Here is a 17596-nt window from a genome sequence, read left to right as displayed (position 1 = left end):
ACACACACAACACATGTAATCTGCTTGTGTTGTTGTGAACGAGATCATTGATGTAACGTCAATGTACAAACAATCAAAAACACACAACACGTCATCTGTTGTGTTGTTGTGAAAGACATCATGGATGTAACATCATTGCACAAACAATCATACACACACAACACATGTCATCTGTTGCGAACGACATCATGGATGTAACATCAATATACAAACAATCAAAAACACACAACACATGTCATCTGTTGTGTTGTTGTGAAAGACATCATGGATGTAACATCATTGCACAAACAATCATACACACACAACACATGTCATCTGTTGTGAACGACATCATGGATGTAACATCAATGTATAAACAATCATACACACACAACACATGTAATCTGCTCGTGTTGTTGTGAACGACATCATGGATGTAACATCAATGTACAAACAATCATACACACACAACACAGCACGAAGTAAGACTCACCCTGCGCAACATCAACCCAAGGAAAGCAGCTGGACCTGATGGCGTTCTGGGCCGTGTGCTTAAGCACTGCGCGGACGAACTGACGGATGTATTTGTTTACATTTTTAATCTGTCACTGTCTACATCCTGGGTCCCTGCCTGTTTTAAAACCGCTACAATAATTCCCATCCCCAAACAGGCCATCATCTCATGCCTAAATGACTACAGACCTGTAGCACTCACCTCCATACCTGCCAAATGCATGGAGAGACTGATATTGAAACGGATTAAAAAGGAAATACCACCATCCCTTGACCCATATCAGTTCGCGTACCGGGAGAACCGATCAACCGAAGACACCATCGCTATTGTAATCCATAGACTCTTGGAACATCTTGAGTTTAAGGACACTTATGCAAGACTTGCTCTTTGTCGATTTCAGCTCAGCATTTAACACAATAAGGCCAACAGACTCAGATCTAAGCTTCACAACCTTGGTCTGAACACCTTCCTCTGCAACTGGATTTTGGACTTTTTAACGAATCGCACACAGTATGTGAAAATAGGCGAGCACATTTCTGCCACGCTCACCATCAACACCGGTGCCCCACAGGGTCGTGTGCTAAGCCCTGCGCTCTTCACCCTCTTCACACATGACTGCATAGCCTCTTCAACATCCAATCTCACTGTCAAATATGCCGACGACACCACGGTGCTTGGGCTCATCAGTAATAATGATGAGACAGCATACAATGCAGAGGTCCAACAGCTGGCTTCATGGTGTGCTAACAATAACTTGGTTCTTAACACTAACAAAACCAAATAACTAATTGTAGACTTCCGCAGGAAAGGGCAGAAGAAACACCCTCCACTTTTAATTAATAATCTCGTAGAAAGGGTCAAGCATTTCAAATCATTAGGGGTGAACATAACAGAAGATCTATGCTGGGACATTAACACTGCTTCTACAGTCGGAAAGGCCCAACAACGTCTTTTTTTTTGAGGAAACTAAAATGCGCAAACATTGCGCAGAAATCAATGGTCAACTTTTCCAACTGTGCCATCAGCAGTGTCCTAACTTACGGATTTTTAGTGTGGTTTGCTAGCTGCACTAAAGCGAACCAACAGGCCCTCCAGCGAGTGGTTAAAGCGGCGGGGAAAATTACAAGGACGATACTCCCAGAGATGAGTGCCATGTACACAACTCGCTGCCTAAAGCAAGTACACAACATCCTGAAGGACAGATACCACCCAGCACATGGCCTCTTCAACCTGCTACCCTCTGGAAGGAGGTATAGATCGATTCGCGCCAGGACCACCAGAATGTCTCACAGTCTGTATCCCCAGGCTGTGAGACTGCTATATGAACAGCCTGCCCAGGACCATCTTAATACTTCACTCTTCACCACCTCAATAACTGTGCTGTGGACATTGCATTGCTGCAACATCAACGTAACACCCATCAGACATCTGACTGTTCCCACCCCCACGTCCCTCTATTCGCCATCTTCCTGACAATGCTAAAATGCTAAAATGTAAACTATTGTCAACCTGCACATCAATGCAGTTTCTATGCTGCTGGACAAAGCTCAAACAAAATCTCGTTGTTCATGTATGACTTAAGTGTTATTATGAAAATGACAATAAAGGAATTGATTGATTGATCTCATCTTTTGTGAACAACATCATGGATGTAACATCAATGTACAAACAATCACACACACACACACACACAACACATCTCATCTGCTGTGTTGTTGTGAACGACATCATGGATGTAACATCATTGTACAAACAATCATACACACACAACACATGTCAGCTGTTGTGTTGTTGTGAACGACATCATGGATGTAACATCATTGTACAATCATACACACACACAACACATGTCATCGGTTGTGTTGTTGTGAACGACATCATGGATGTAACATCAATGTACAAACAATCATACACACACAACACATGCCATTGGTTGTGTTGTTGTGAACGACATCATGGATGTAACATCAATGTAAAAACAATCATACACACAATACATCTCATGTGCTTCTGTTGTTGTGAATGACATCATCGATGTACATCAATGTACAAACAATCAAAAACGCACAACACATGTCATATGTTGTGAACGACATCATGGATGTAACATCATTGTACAAACAATCATGCACACAACACATGTCATCTGTTGTGTTGTTGTGAACTAAATCATGGATGTAACATCAATGTACAAACAATCATCAGAATCAGAATCAGAAATACTTTATTAATCCCTGAGGGGAAATTACAATTTTGAGCACAATCCCATTCAAGATCAGACAAACATCACAGGGAGACAGAACAGGATCGCTGACAGGTCTGCCAACTTCCGGCGCCCCTTACAAAAAAAAGGTGAGATACAGGTAAACAATGTCGTTCAGCCCTACCATTAAGTAATACACAGGCTGGGTTTAGACAAGGCACAAATTATTACTTTTTCACACGGTAGTTTGGTCTCGGGTTCAACACGTCCTGCAAGTTTGCTCGTTAAACAACCATGCAGGTCGGCTCTTTAGCGCCGCCCTGGAGCGTTTTCAAAAATGTGTGAAAATGGACAAAAGATGAGGGAAAATATGTATTTTTAATAAGGTTTCTGTAGGAGAACAAACATGACACAAACCGTCCTAAATGTTAGAAATCGCACTGTTTATGTTACACATATTTCACTGATGAGAGTATTTGGCGGGCGCCGTTTAATCCTACTAATTTCGCCGGTCCATGAACTCACCGTAGTGTGTTTACATGTACAACTTTCTTCGACGCTGCCACAGAAAGTTGTGTTTTATGCCACTTCTTCTTTGTCTCATTTTGTCCACCAAACGTTGTATGCTGTGCGTGAATGCACAAAGATGAGCTTTGTTGATGTTATTGACTTGTGTGGAGTGCTAATATCAGTGCATGAGTGCAAGCTAATCAATGCTAACATGCTATTTAGGCTAGCTGTATGTACATTTTGCATCATTATGCCTCGTTGGTAGGTATATTTGAGCTCATTTAATTTTCTTTACTTAAGTCCTGTGTATTTAATTTAAGTTTGCATGTCTCATGACACATTATCTTACATATTGTGTGCCATGTTGTTCCAGACCACAGCAAACGTTACCCAGCTTGCAAAGATTGTAATAAATCCATTAGAAGAAGACAGCCAGTTTTACAATGTTGTAAAAATGTGTAGAATAAATATTACATTTCAACATTTCTGTCAACGAAGATTTGCCACAATAGTCATTTTGATAGTAGGCTAATATAGACACTTACATCATGCGTTGCCTTCATTATAACACTTATATAAAACTTTTAATGTCATTTTGATAGTAGGCTAATATAGCTAATATAGACACTTACATCATGTGTTGCTTTCATTATAACACTTACATTAGACTTTTAAAATAGTTTTGATAGTAGGCTAATATAGCCAATATAGACACTTACATCATTGGTTGCCTTAATTTTAACACTTACATAATACTTTAAAGTCATTTTTGATAGTGGGTTAGTATAGCTAATATAGACACTTACATCATGCACCCACATCTGCGGTCCCCTCCAAGGTTTCTCATTGTAGCCCATTGGGTTGAGTTTTTTCTTGCCCTGATGTGGGATCTGAGCCGAAGATGTCGTTGTGGCTTGTGCAGCCCTTTGAGACACCTGTGACTAAGGACTAAACAAGTAAACTTTGATTTGAATTGATCACTTACACAATACTTTTAAAGTCATTTTGATAGTAGGCTAATATAGCTAATATAGACACTTGCATCAGGTGTTGTCTTCTTTATAACACTTATATAATACTTTTAAAGTCATTTTGATAGTAGGCTAATGTAGCTAAAATACACTTAAATCATGTGTTGCCTTCATTATAACACTTATATAAGGCTTTTAAAGTAATTTTGATAGTAGGCTAATATAGCTAATATAGACACTTACCAATCAACCTATCCCCAGGTGCATGTCTTTGGAGGTGGGAGGAAGCCGGAGTACCCGGAGGGAACCCACGCAGTCACGGGGAGGACATGAAAACTCCACACAGGAGTAGTCCGGGGTGTACCCCGCCTACCGCCCGAATGCAGCTGAGATAGGCTCCAGCACCCCCTGCGACCCCGAAAGTGTCAAGCGGTAGGAAATGGATGGATGGATGGATAGACACTTACATCATGTGTTGTCTTGATTATAACACTTATATAATACTTTTAAAGTCATTTTGAAAGTAGGCTAATATAGACACTTATATCATGTGTTGTCTTGATTATAACACTTATATAATACTTTTAAAGTCATTTTGAAAGTAGGCTAATATAGACACTTATATCATGTGTTGTCTTGATTATAACACTTATATAATACTTTTAAAGTCATTTTGATAGTAGGCTAATGTAGCTAAAAGACACTTAAATCATGTGTTGCCTTCATTATAACACTTATATAAGACTTTTAAAGTCATTTTGATAGTAGGCTAATATAGACACTTGCATCATGTGTTGCCTTCATTATAACACTTATATAACACTTTTAAAGTAATTTTGATAGTAGGTTAATATAGACACATGTGCTGCCTTCATTATAACACGTATATAAGGTTGTTAAAGTAATTTTGATGGTTGGCTAATATAGACACTTACATCATGGGATGCCTTCATTATAATACTTATATAACATTTTTAAAATATTTTTGATAGTAGGCTAATATAGCCAATATAGACACATCATGGGTTGCCTTCATTATAACACTTATATAAGGTTGTTAAAGTAATTTTGATAGTAGGCTAATATATACACTTACATCATGTGTTGCTTTCATTATAACACTTATATAATACTTTTAAAGTCATTTTGATAGTAGGCTAATATATATACACTTAAATCATGTGTTGCCTTCATTATAACACTTATATAATACTTTAAAAGTCATTTTGATAGTAGGCTAATATAGCTAATAGAGACACTTACATCATGTGTTTCCTTCATTATAACACTTATATAAGACTTTTAAAGTCATTTTGATAGTAGGCTATTATAACTAATATAGACACTTACATTATGTGTTGTCTTCATTATAACACTTATATAAGACTTTTAAAGTCATTTTGAAAGTAGGCTAATATAGCTATTTTAGACACTTACATCATGTGTTGTCTTCATTATAACACTTATGTAATACTTTTAAAGTCATTTTGATAGAAGGCTAATATAGACACTTATATCATGTGTTGTCTTCATTATAACACTTATACTTTTAAAGTAATTTAGATAGTAGGCTAATAGAGCTAATAGAGACACTTACATCATGTGTTGCCTTCATTATAACACTTATATAAGACTTTTAAAGTCATTTTGATAGTAGGCTAATATAGCTAATAGAGACACTTACATCATGTGTTGTCTTCATTATAACATAGAAGCATTTAAGTCCCATCTTAAAACTAATTTGTATACGCTAGCCTTTAAACAGACCCTCCTTTTAGACCAGTTGATCTGCCGTCTTCTTCCTGCTCCGCCCCCCTCTCCTGCGTGGAGAGGTTATTAGGTGAGCACAGATGACGCGCTAGCTGTCCAAAATCGGGACCTGGGGTGGACCACTCATCTGTACCTCAGTTGGGGACGTCTCTGTGCTACTGACTTGTCTTCCCTCAAGATGATCTCCTGCTGGCCCCACTATGGACTGGACTCTCACTATTAACTAGATCCACTATGGACTGGACTCTCACACTATTATGTTAGATCCACTATGGACTGGACTCTCACACTATTATGTTAGTTCCACTATGGACTGGACTCTCACACTATTATGTTAGATCCACTATGGACTGGACTCTCACACTATTATGTTAGATCCACTATGGACTGGACTCTCACACTATTATGTTAGATCCACTATGGACTGGACTCTCACACTATTATGTTAGATCCACTATGGACTGGACTCTCACACTATTATGTTAGTTCCACTATGGACTGGACTCTCACACTATTATGTTAGTTCCACTATGGACTGGACTCTCACACTATTATGTTAGATCCACTATGGACTGGACTCTCACACTATTATGTTAGATCCACTATGGACTGGACTCTCACACTATTATGTTAGATCCACTATGGACTGGACTCTCACACTATTATGTTAGATCCACTATGGACTGGACTCTCACACTATTTTGTTAGTTCCACTATGGACTGGACTCTCACACTATTATGTTAGTTCCACTATGGACTGGACTCTCACACTATTATGTTAGATCCACTATGGACTGGACTCTCACACTATTATGTTAGATCCACTATGGACTGGACTCTCACACTATTATGTTAGATCCACTATGGACTGGACTCTCACACTATTATGTTAGTTCCACTATGGACTGGACTCTCACACTATTATGTTAGATCCACTATGGACTGGACTCTCACACTATTATGTTAGATCCACTATGGACTGGACTCTCACACTATTATGTTAGTTCCACTATGGACTGGACTCTCACACTATTATGTTAGATCCACTATGGACTGGACTCTCACACTATTATGTTAGATCCACTATGGACTGGACTCTCACACTATTATGTTAGTTCCACTATGGACTGGACTCTCACACTATTATGTTAGATCCACTATGGACTGGACTCTCACACTATTATGTTAGATCCACTATGGACTGGACTCTCACACTATTATGTTAGTTCCACTATGGACTGGACTCTCACACTATTATGTTAGATCCACTATGGACTGGACTCTCACACTATTATGTTAGTTCCACTATGGACTGGACTCTCACACTATTATGTTAGTTCCACTATAGACTGGACTCTCACACTATTATGTTAGATCCACTATGGACTGGACTCTCACACTATTATGTTAGTTCCACTATGGACTGGACTCTCACACTATTATGTTAGATCCACTATGGACTGGACTCTCACACTATTATGTTAGTTCCACTATGGACTGGACTCTCACACTATTATGTTAGTTCCACTATAGACTGGACTCTCACACTATTATGTTAGATCCACTATGGACTGGACTCTCACACTATTATGTTAGATCCACTATGGACTGGACTCTCACACTATTAACTAGATCCACTATGGACTGGACTCTCACACTATTAACTAGATCCACTCGACGTCCATTGCACCGGTCACCCATCATGTGTTGCCTTCATTATAAGACTTATATAAGACTTTTAAAGTCATTTTGATAGTAGGCTATTATAACTAATATAGACACTTACATTATGTGTTGTCTTCATTATAACACTTATATAAGACTTTTAAAGTCATTTTGAAAGTAGGCTAATATAGCTATTTTAGACACTTACATCATGTGTTGTCTTCATTATAACACTTATGTAATACTTTTAAAGTCATTTTGATAGAAGGCTAATATAGACACTTATATCATGTGTTGTCTTCATTATAACACTTATACTTTTAAAGTAATTTAGATAGTAAGCTAATAGAGCTAACATAGACACTTACATCATGTGTTGTATTCATTATAACACTTATATAAGACTTTTAAAGTCATTTTAAAAGTAGGCTAATACAGCTAGTATAGACACATCATGTGTTGCCTTCATTAGAACACTTAAGACTTTTAAAGTCATTTTTGATAGTAGGCTAATATAGACACTTATATCATGTGTAGTCTTCATTATAACACTTATATAATACTTTTAAAGTTATTTAGATAGTAGGCTAATGTAGCTAAAAGACACTTAAATCATGTGTCACCTTCATTATAAAACTTATATAAGGCTTTTAAAGTCATTTTGATAGGAGGCTAATATAGACACTTACATCATGTGTTGTATTCATTATAACACTTATATAAGACTTTTAAAGTCATTTTGATAGAAGGCTAATACAGCTAATATAGACATGTGTTGTCTTCATTATAACACTTATATAAGACTTTTAAAGTCATTTTGAAAGTAGGCTAATATAGACACTTATATCATGTGTTGTCTTCATTATAACACTTATGCTTTTAAAGTAATTTAGATAGTAGGCTAATAGAACTAATATAGACACTTACATCATGTGTTGTATTCATTATAACTCCTATATAAGACTTTTAAAGTCATTTTGAAAGTAGGCTAATATAGCTAATATGGACACATCATGTGTTGCCTTCATTAGAACACTTAAGACTTTTAAAGTCATTTTGATAGTAGGCTAATATAGACACTTATATCATGTGTTGTCTTTATTATAACACTTATATAATACTTTTAAAGTCATTTAGATAGTAGGCTAATGTAGCTAAAAGACACTTAAATCATGTGTTGCCTTCATTATAAAACTTATATAAGGCTTTTAAAGTCATTTTGATAGGAGGCTAATATAGACACTTACATCATGTGTTGTATTCATTATAACACTTATATAAGACTTTTAAAGTCATTTTGATAGAAGGCTAATACAGCTAACATAGACACATCATGTGTTGCCTTCAGTAGAACACTTAAGACTTTTAAAGTCATTTTGATAGTAGGCTAATATAGACACTTATATCATGTGTTGTCTTCATTATAACACTTATATAATACTTTTAAAGTCATTTAGATAGTAGGCTAATGTAGCTAAAAGACACTTAAATCATGTGTTGCCTTCATTATAAAACGTATATAAGGCTTTTAAAGTAATTTTGATAGGAGGCTAATATAGACACTTTCATCATGTGTTGTATTCATTATAACACTTATATAAGACTTTTAAAGTCATTTTGATAGACGGCTAATACAGCTAACATAGACACATCATGTGTTGCCTTCATTATAACACTTATATAAGACTTTTAAATTAATTTTGAAAGTAGGCTAATACAGCTAATATAGACACTTACATCGTGTGTGTCCTTCATTATTACACTTATATAAGGCTTTTAATTTTGTGCGGCTCCAGACAGATTTTTTTTTCTTTCATATAGCTCTTCCAACATTTTAGGTTGCCTACCTCTGATATGGCTTCACTTCTGGATATGTATTTTGAATGATAAATTGGCAGTGGACACGAGTGGACACAAAATGACAGCAAAACAAAAAACACCTGCTGGGCCGTATTATTGTTGGATGAACGGCAAACCACAGTTCCAAACTCTGTCGTTATTTTATTGACGGATGGAAACAGAATTCCGTGCACGGTCGACATAAAGTGAACAAATCAGCAGCAGAAACAGAATAAATAAAAACAGATCATGATAAAGTAACATGCTTTTTTAGCACTGCGTGAAGGCAACTAACAATACAGTGCAACAATCTCCACAAATACATTTTCCTGATGGGATTAATATTGTATCCCTTGTGAGCTACATAAGGTACTTTGGTACTTGCTATAGTCTCAGTAGCAACGGCAATAAAGCAGTTTAAAGGCAAAAAGAGGTTCAGTATGTAAGAAGCACAAATCACTCAGCAGATATTCAGATCAATCCTGCCACCAAGTGGCCAAAGAGTGCAAGAGCAGCACAGTGTATGACACCTGTTGCAACTGACTGGTCAAAGTTGAGGTTGTCGAAGACGTTATTCGTTTCGCGTACAAGAACACGGATTCAGCAGGCACTGACGGTAAATACAGCAGAACTGCAGCAATACTTCTACTCCCTTTGGTACTCTAGCAGCACTTCGGGTCAAGGCGCTAAAAAAGTGCACATCAGTGGAAAAAGCTCTGACCAGATCTCCATTCCTCAGACTAGCAGCTATACGTTGGAATAGGTTCATCAAAATCAAAAATAATCCAAATTACAAACATGTTTGCCAAAGTCAACACAATCATGGGACTGCAGCTAAGAACTTTCTTGCACGGAATAGTCTAACATTCTTTTTTTAAGTCAACAGAACACAAAACCGCAATCAAACATACACTTGTAAAGGACATAATGTCATGGCTGTCTTGAATTGCCAATCATTTCTACAACTCTTATTTTTTTGTGAGCACATACTTGTTGGTCACAAAAAACATTCATGAAGTTTGGTTCTTTTATGAATTGATTATGGGTCTACTGAAAATGTGACCAAATCTGCTGGGTCAAAAGTATACATACAGCAATGTTAATATTTGCTTACATGTCCCTTGGCAAGTTTCACTGCAATAAGGCGCTTTTGGTAGCCATCCACAAGCTTCTGGCAAGCTTCTGGTTGCATAACTTTCCTCCAGAAGGTCTTATCTTTGTCCATGTGACGTCCGATGAAACAAAAACTTAGCTGTTTGGCCACAATGCCCAGCAATATGTTTGGAGGAGAAAAGGTGAGGCTTTTAGTCCCAGGAACACCATCCTATCGTCAAGCATGGTGGTGGTAGTATTATGCTCTGGGCCTGTTTTGCTGCCAATGGAACTGGTGCTTTACAGAGAGTAAATATGACAATGAAAAAGGAGGATTACCTCCAAATTCTTCAGGACAACCTAAAATCATCAGCCCGGAGGTTGGGTCTTGGGCGCAGTTGGGTGTTCCAACAGGACAATGACCTCAAACACACGTCAAAAGTGCTAAAGGAATGGCTAAATCAGGCTAGAATTAAGGTTTTAGAATGGCCTTCCCAAAGTCCTGACTTAAACGTGTGGACAATGCTGAAGAAAGAAGTCCATGTCAGAAAACCAACACATTTAGCTGAACTGCACCAATTTTGTCAAGAGGAGTAAGCAAAACTTCAACCAAAAGCTTATGGATGGCTACTAAAAGCAATGTTAATATTTGCTTACATGTCCCTTGGTAAGTTTTCAAGGCAGTGAAACTTACCAAGGGACATGTAAGCAAATATTAACATTGCTGTATGTATACTTTTGACCCAGCAGATTTGCTCACATTTTCAGTAGACCCATAATAAATTCATATAAGAACCAAACTTCATGAATGTTTTCTGTGACCAACAAGTATGTGCTCCAATCACTCTATCACAAAAAAATAAGAGTTGTAGAAATTATTGGGAACTCAAGACAGCCATGACATTATGTTCTGGACGGCGTGGCGAAGTTGGTAGAGTGGCCGTGCCAGCAATCGAAGGGTTGCTGGTTACTGGGGTTCAATCCCCACCTTCTACCATCCCAGTCACGTCCGTTGTGTCCTTGGGCAAAACACTTCACCCCTTGCTCCTGATGGCTGCTGGTTAGCGCCTTGCATGGCAGCTCCCGCCATCAGTGTGTGAATGTGTGTGTGAATGGGTAAATGTGGAAATAGTGTCAAAGCGCTTTGAGTACCTTGAAGGTAGAAAAGCGCTATACAAGTATAACCCATTTATTTATTTACAAGTGTATGTAAACTTTTGATCGCGACTGTGTGTGTATATTAGGGCTGCAACTAACGATTAATTTGATAATCGATTAATATGTCGATTATTACTTCGATTAATCGATTAATAATCGGATAAAAGAGACAAACTACATTTCTATCCTTTCCAGTATCTTATTGAAAAAACCCGCATACTGGCACCATGTTCTTTCAACTTGCCAAATAAAACAAGGAACATTTTACAAAAATGCACACTTTTGACACCCCTGCTATAGATAATAAAAAATTAAATCTGATAAATGTATCGATAAAAAGCAGAGCCTGACGACGCATGCACGTTTATCATAACTCTCTCTGTCTCTCCCCCTCCCTCACGAATGCTGCTGCGCGCACAACTTGTTGTGTTTTTAACCTTCTTAACCCTGAACGTACACTGAAAATACACGCAACCCTAACTCAAAATGCCGGACATTTGAGGCATTTAAGAAACACCGCCCGACAGTCCCGCAAAAGAGGACATGTCCGGTGAAAAGAGGTCGTATGGTCAGGACCTAGCAGCGACCGGTTTCACGTCCGGTGAAACCGATCGTTGCTAGTCCTCTTTTGCTAGCATGCTAGCAGCTAACGGGCTAGGATAGACTGACCATACGTCCTCTTTTCACCGGACATGTCCTCTTTTGCGGAGCGGTCAGGGTGGAGTTTCTTAAATGCCTCATATGTCCGGCATTTTGAGTATTGTTTACACAACGTGCAGTACGCTACTTAATATGTCCGTGTGGAAACTCGTTCGGTACACTTCCGCACCGAAACGAAACCCCCGTACCGAAACGGTTCGCTACAAATTAAGGCTGAAACGACGCGTCCACTTAGTCGACGTCATCGGTTACGTAAATACGTCAAAGCCGTTTTTCTGCGTCGACGCGTCGCATATTGACGTCACACTACTGTCATGGCAGAGCGCAAAGCAGACGATGCGAGCGGTGCGAGCGAGGGAAAAAAAGCACGCCAAAAGTCGTCAAAAGTGTGGGAGTATTTCAATAAACGGCCTAATAATGTTGTTGTATGCACACTGTGTCGAGCGGAAATGGCCTATCATAGCAGCACAACGGCTATGAACGAACATTTGAAAAGAAAACACCGACAGCGTTCTTGCCATCACCATCAACTAGTCCAGGGGTCGGCAACCCGTGGCTCCGGAGCCGCATGCGGCTCTTTGATCACTCTGATGCGGCTCAGCAGCTTACTTGCTGAACCACCCCAAATTTCCCGTGAGACTTCCGGATTTCAGTGCCTCTCGCAGATAACTCCCGGGATTAATATTCACCGATTTTCACCCTTACAGCTATAATAAGGGCGTGCTATGATGGTACAACATTTGGCGCCCTCTACATTCTGTATTAACAGTGTGCCAGCCCAACGCTTGTTATACAATATACATCTTCTGCTTGCAAACGTACGTGACAGCAAGGCATACTTGGTCAACAGCCACACAGGTTACACTGACGGTGACCATATAAAACAACTTTAAGACTCTTACTAATAATACGCCACACTTTGAACCAAAACCAAACAAGAATGACAAACACATTTCGGGAGAACATCTGCACCTTAACACAACATAAACACAACAGAACAAACACCCAGAATCCCATGCAGCCCTGACTCTTCCGGGCTACATTATACACCCCTGCTACCACCAAACCCCGCCCCCACCCCAAGCCTGCTCCCTCACACATCAACCCCCCCCCCTCTCTCTGTGCGTCGGTTGAGGTGGGCGGGGTTTGGTAGCGGGGGTGTATAATGTATCCCGGAAGAGTCAGGGCTGCATGGGATTCTGGGTGTTTGTTCTGTTGTGTTTATGTTGTGTTACGGTGCAGATGTTCTCCCGAAATGTGTTTGTCATTCTTGTTTGGTGTGGGTTCACAGTGTGGCGCATTATTAGTAAGAGTGTTAAAGTTTTTTTTATACCGTCACCGTCAGTGTAACCTGTGTGGTTGTTGAGCAAGTATGTCTTGCTGTCACCTACGTGAGCAAGCGGAAGCCTCATACAACATGTGGCTGATCAGGCACGCTGGTTGTAGTGGGCGCTATATGCTGAACCATCACGGCACGCATGACGCTGACAAGCGCTATTCATTTAAAACCCGCGTGCCGCACCAGCTTACAAATTCCCTATAAAAGTGTGGGCAGCGTGTCTGAGGCCCCTGGTTTATGCATAGCACAAAGCAAAAAAAACAAACTTTGTATGCAGTGTTATTTCATTTAAAATTTAAAAAATGTTTGCGGTTCCCATTGTTTTCTATAATTTGTGAAACTGGTCAAAATGGCTCTTTGACTGGTAAAGGTTGCCGACCCCTGAACTAGTCAATCGCCCGCGTGAGTATACGTTGTCATCATTACACAAAAACATGAATGTGTCATTTGTATCTGCGTTGTTAATTCATAAACTAAAGCACCGTTTCGCTCTGAGAGGCGCGTTTGGCGTGCCTGTTCAGTGTTTACAAAGACGCGCTCCTCTTTAACGCTGTGGAGAGGCGGGGCCGGCGAGCGAGCGGCGAGGCAGGGTGCGCCGGGAGCGACGCCGCAATCGTGCCCAGGTGCGCGGATCATCCAATCTCCTCTCGCTGAGGAAAAGGGGAGCAGCAGAGAGAGAGGGAAGAGAGACTGGAAGGAGCCAGAGTGAAGCTGACGTGGAGCGAGAGAGGAAGAGAGCCAGAGACAGAGGACGACGAGCGAGCGAGGAAGAGGAGCTGAAAAGCGAGGAAAGAAAGAGAAAAGAGTTGGAAGAGAAAAGACTTTGTGTAAAATTAAAAGATTGTAAACCTGGCAAAGCCATCTGGCGTTCAGTCTGTTGGTCCTGAAAGAACCCCACGGCACAAGACGTGTCACAAACGCTGACGTTAATTAGTTGTGCAAATACCTTTTACAACATTAACAGTTACATATACTATGTACAAACGAACAATTAACTTTCACTTTAATCATACTATCATTGTTGTGTTATTAAGCAAAATAAGCAATACTTTTACTTTTGTTGAAATGTTTATTTACACTGTTACAGAATATTTCGTTTTGCACTTTTTTCTATTGGATGTTTATCTTTATTTTTGCACATTTGAGCAAATAAGCAATACTTTTACTTTTGTTAAAATGTTTACACTGTTGTTACAGAATATTTCCGTTTTGCACTTTTTTGTATTGGATGTTTATCTTTATTTTTGCACATTTTAAAGGAAAATAAGCAATACTTCTACTTTTGAAATGCTTATACTATTGCAGAATATTAAGATTTGATGTTTACTTTTATATTTGCACATTAAAAAGCAAATAAGCTACTTTTAATTTTGTTAAATGTTTGAAATGTTTACATTGTTACAGAATATTTTGTCATGTTGTTGTCAATGTTGACTGAGTGGCCATACTTTTTTTTTTTTGTAAATAAAAGCCATGCCTTTTGAAAAAACTGGCCTACATTTATTTTTTTCATCTTCATTTTAAATAAAAAAAATAATCGGTAAAAGGAAAAATAATCTATAGATTAATCGAAAAAATAATCTATAGATTAACCGATTAATCGAAAATAATAATCTATAGATTAATCGATAGAAAAATAATAGTCTTAATACAAATACACGTACCGTTACACCCCTATTATTTTGATTATTGTTTCTCAGCTGTTTGTAAATGTTGCAGTTTATAAAGGTTAAAAAAAAAAATTTAGCCTCTGCGCATGCGCATAGCAGAGATCCAACGAATCAATGACTAAATTAATCGCCAACTATTTTTATAATCGATTTTAATCGATTAGATGTTGCAGCCCTAGTGTGAATATATATATATATTTATTTATATATATTAAGTTAAAATACCCATGATTGTCACACACACACACTAAGTGTGGCGAAATGATTCTCTGCATTTGACCCATCGCCCTTGATCACCCCCTGGGAGGTGAGGGGAGCAGTGAAGTGAAGTGAATTATATTTATATAGCGCTTTTCTCTAGTGACTCAAAGCGCTTTACATAGTGAAACCCAATATCTAAGTTACATTTAAACCAGTGTGGCTGGCACTGGGAGCAGGTGGGTAAAGTGTCTTGCCCAAGGACACAACGGCAGTGACTAGGATGGCGGAAGCTGGAATCGAACCTGGAACCCTCAAGTTGCTGGCACGGCCACTCTACCCACCGAGCTATACCGCCCCAGTGATTAGCAGCGGTAGATATATGTGTGTATGTGTATATATATTAATAATTAAGTGCAAAGTCAATTCCAAGCAAGAACATTGTTTGCAGAATTGCGCAGCAACCAAACAGGTCTGACCACCTGCAACTGCTCCAAGAAAGGATGACCGTGAAGAACTCCTTCCTTCCTCCTCTTCTTGCTTATTTAAACACATAACAGCTTTTATATCCTTGTGAGAAATCCTTCCAGGCGTGCAGAAGTTTCGAAGAATTAAAGCCGTTGACAAGAACCCGTCTGGCAAACGAGCACCTGTCATACTCCAGATCGCGGACTTCAAACAAATTCCTGAACCTCAGCCAGCTCCTGGAGTACGCGGGCCGGACTCCCAGCACCCGCAGGCACAGTCCCACGTACACGTCCTCCAGAGGGACGACGCGGACGGACCTGGACGCCCGGGAGATGCCGGCGGCCAGGTCTCCTGAGAAGACGTAACCGGCGCCTGAGACGTACGGAGGAAAGCTGTCCTCGGGGTACATCTGCTCGGAAATTTGCCACTTGTGTTTGGGGTCCCTCTTCGGTTTGCCGTCGCTTATGACCGACCCCGTGATGAAACGGCGCCTCGGAGACCTGCTCAGAAGAGGAAGCAGGTAGAAGACATTGACGAACATGTCGGAGTCCACCTTCATGGCGTAGGACACGTTGGGGCAGTGGACGGCCAGCCAGTTCATAATCATCACAGTCTTGATGGTCAGGTTCTGGTAGGTGTCCAGGAAGTCCATCTGGATGACGTCAGCATGTGTCCTGCTTTCCTCCTCCAGCATGTCCTGGACGCTCCTCGGCCGGCCCCCCACGGGGAGTCCCATGTAGAACAAGGTGAGGGTGTCCTGGCTGGCGCCCCCCCACGTCATCCTGATGGCCTCCCGAGCTGAGGACTCATGAGGGGCCACCGGGACCATGAAGACCAGGAACGGGTTTGAGCGTTTGCAGGCGCCAGGCTGGTTCAGGACGTACTTGTACGTTTCCGGGGACAGAAGTCGGACCTCTGCCGGACTCGGCGTCGGACGTTGTTGAACGGACGCGTTTCTATCTAGCAAGCCGTACGCGGAGAAGAAAATCACTAGAGAGACGACGAGTGGCTTTACATACCTTCTTAAAACATGCGCCCTCATAGTCTTTGTCCACTTTGTCCGCCGTGTTTTCGGACACGTTAGCCCGACTAGCTTTTTACTCCGTCAACCCGGAAGTGAAGATCGTAGCCACCGAGTGGGTCACGTGATCACGGACTGGACCTTTGCCAAATAGTTTTTTTTCTTTAATGTAAATCCAACGCATGTACGACCTCAGAAAATTTAAGAGAAAATGTCGCCGTCCACGTTCAATGAAAAGGTTTTTGTTTTTTTTTCATCAAATGAGTAAAGTGTCACATTACTTACACCCCCATCTAAAAATACAAAATGGTTCACTCCTCTTGGACGCGAAGACCAGGTCATTGCGGTTTGTCTGATGAGAGCCGCCGAGGGGGTCACGTAATCACGGACTGGACCTTTGCCAAATAGTTGTTTTCTTTAATGTAAATCCGACGCATATACGACCTCATAAAATTTAAGAGAAAATGTCGCCGTCCATGTTCAATGATAAGTTTTTTTTTTTCATCAAATGAGTAAAGTGTCACATGACTTACACCCCA

General features: G+C 40.0%; 2 protein-coding genes across 2 annotated transcripts in view; both read right to left on the bottom strand.

Moving 5' to 3' along the window:
* LOC133619475 (dual specificity testis-specific protein kinase 2-like) overlaps nucleotides 1–17166 on the bottom strand; it is a 117556-nt gene extending 100390 nt beyond the window's left edge. The window contains exon 1 of the mRNA XM_061980519.1: nucleotides 17056–17166. The gene's annotated coding sequence lies outside the window, so the exon portion shown is untranslated. The remainder of the gene's footprint in view (nucleotides 1–17055) is intronic.
* Nucleotides 15021–17078, bottom strand: LOC133619474 (beta-1,3-galactosyltransferase 1). Its single transcript, XM_061980517.1, has one exon. The coding sequence runs from the start codon at nucleotides 17076–17078 to the stop codon at nucleotides 16110–16112; it is 969 nt and encodes a 322-aa protein (XP_061836501.1). The 3' UTR covers nucleotides 15021–16109.
* Nucleotides 17167–17596: the final 430 nt, after the last annotated feature.

Source organism: Nerophis lumbriciformis, linkage group LG20, assembly GCF_033978685.3.
Source record: "Nerophis lumbriciformis linkage group LG20, RoL_Nlum_v2.1, whole genome shotgun sequence".
Classification (NCBI taxonomy): Eukaryota; Metazoa; Chordata; class Actinopteri; order Syngnathiformes; family Syngnathidae; genus Nerophis; species Nerophis lumbriciformis.
This window is presented reverse-complemented; position numbering and strand designations above follow the sequence as displayed.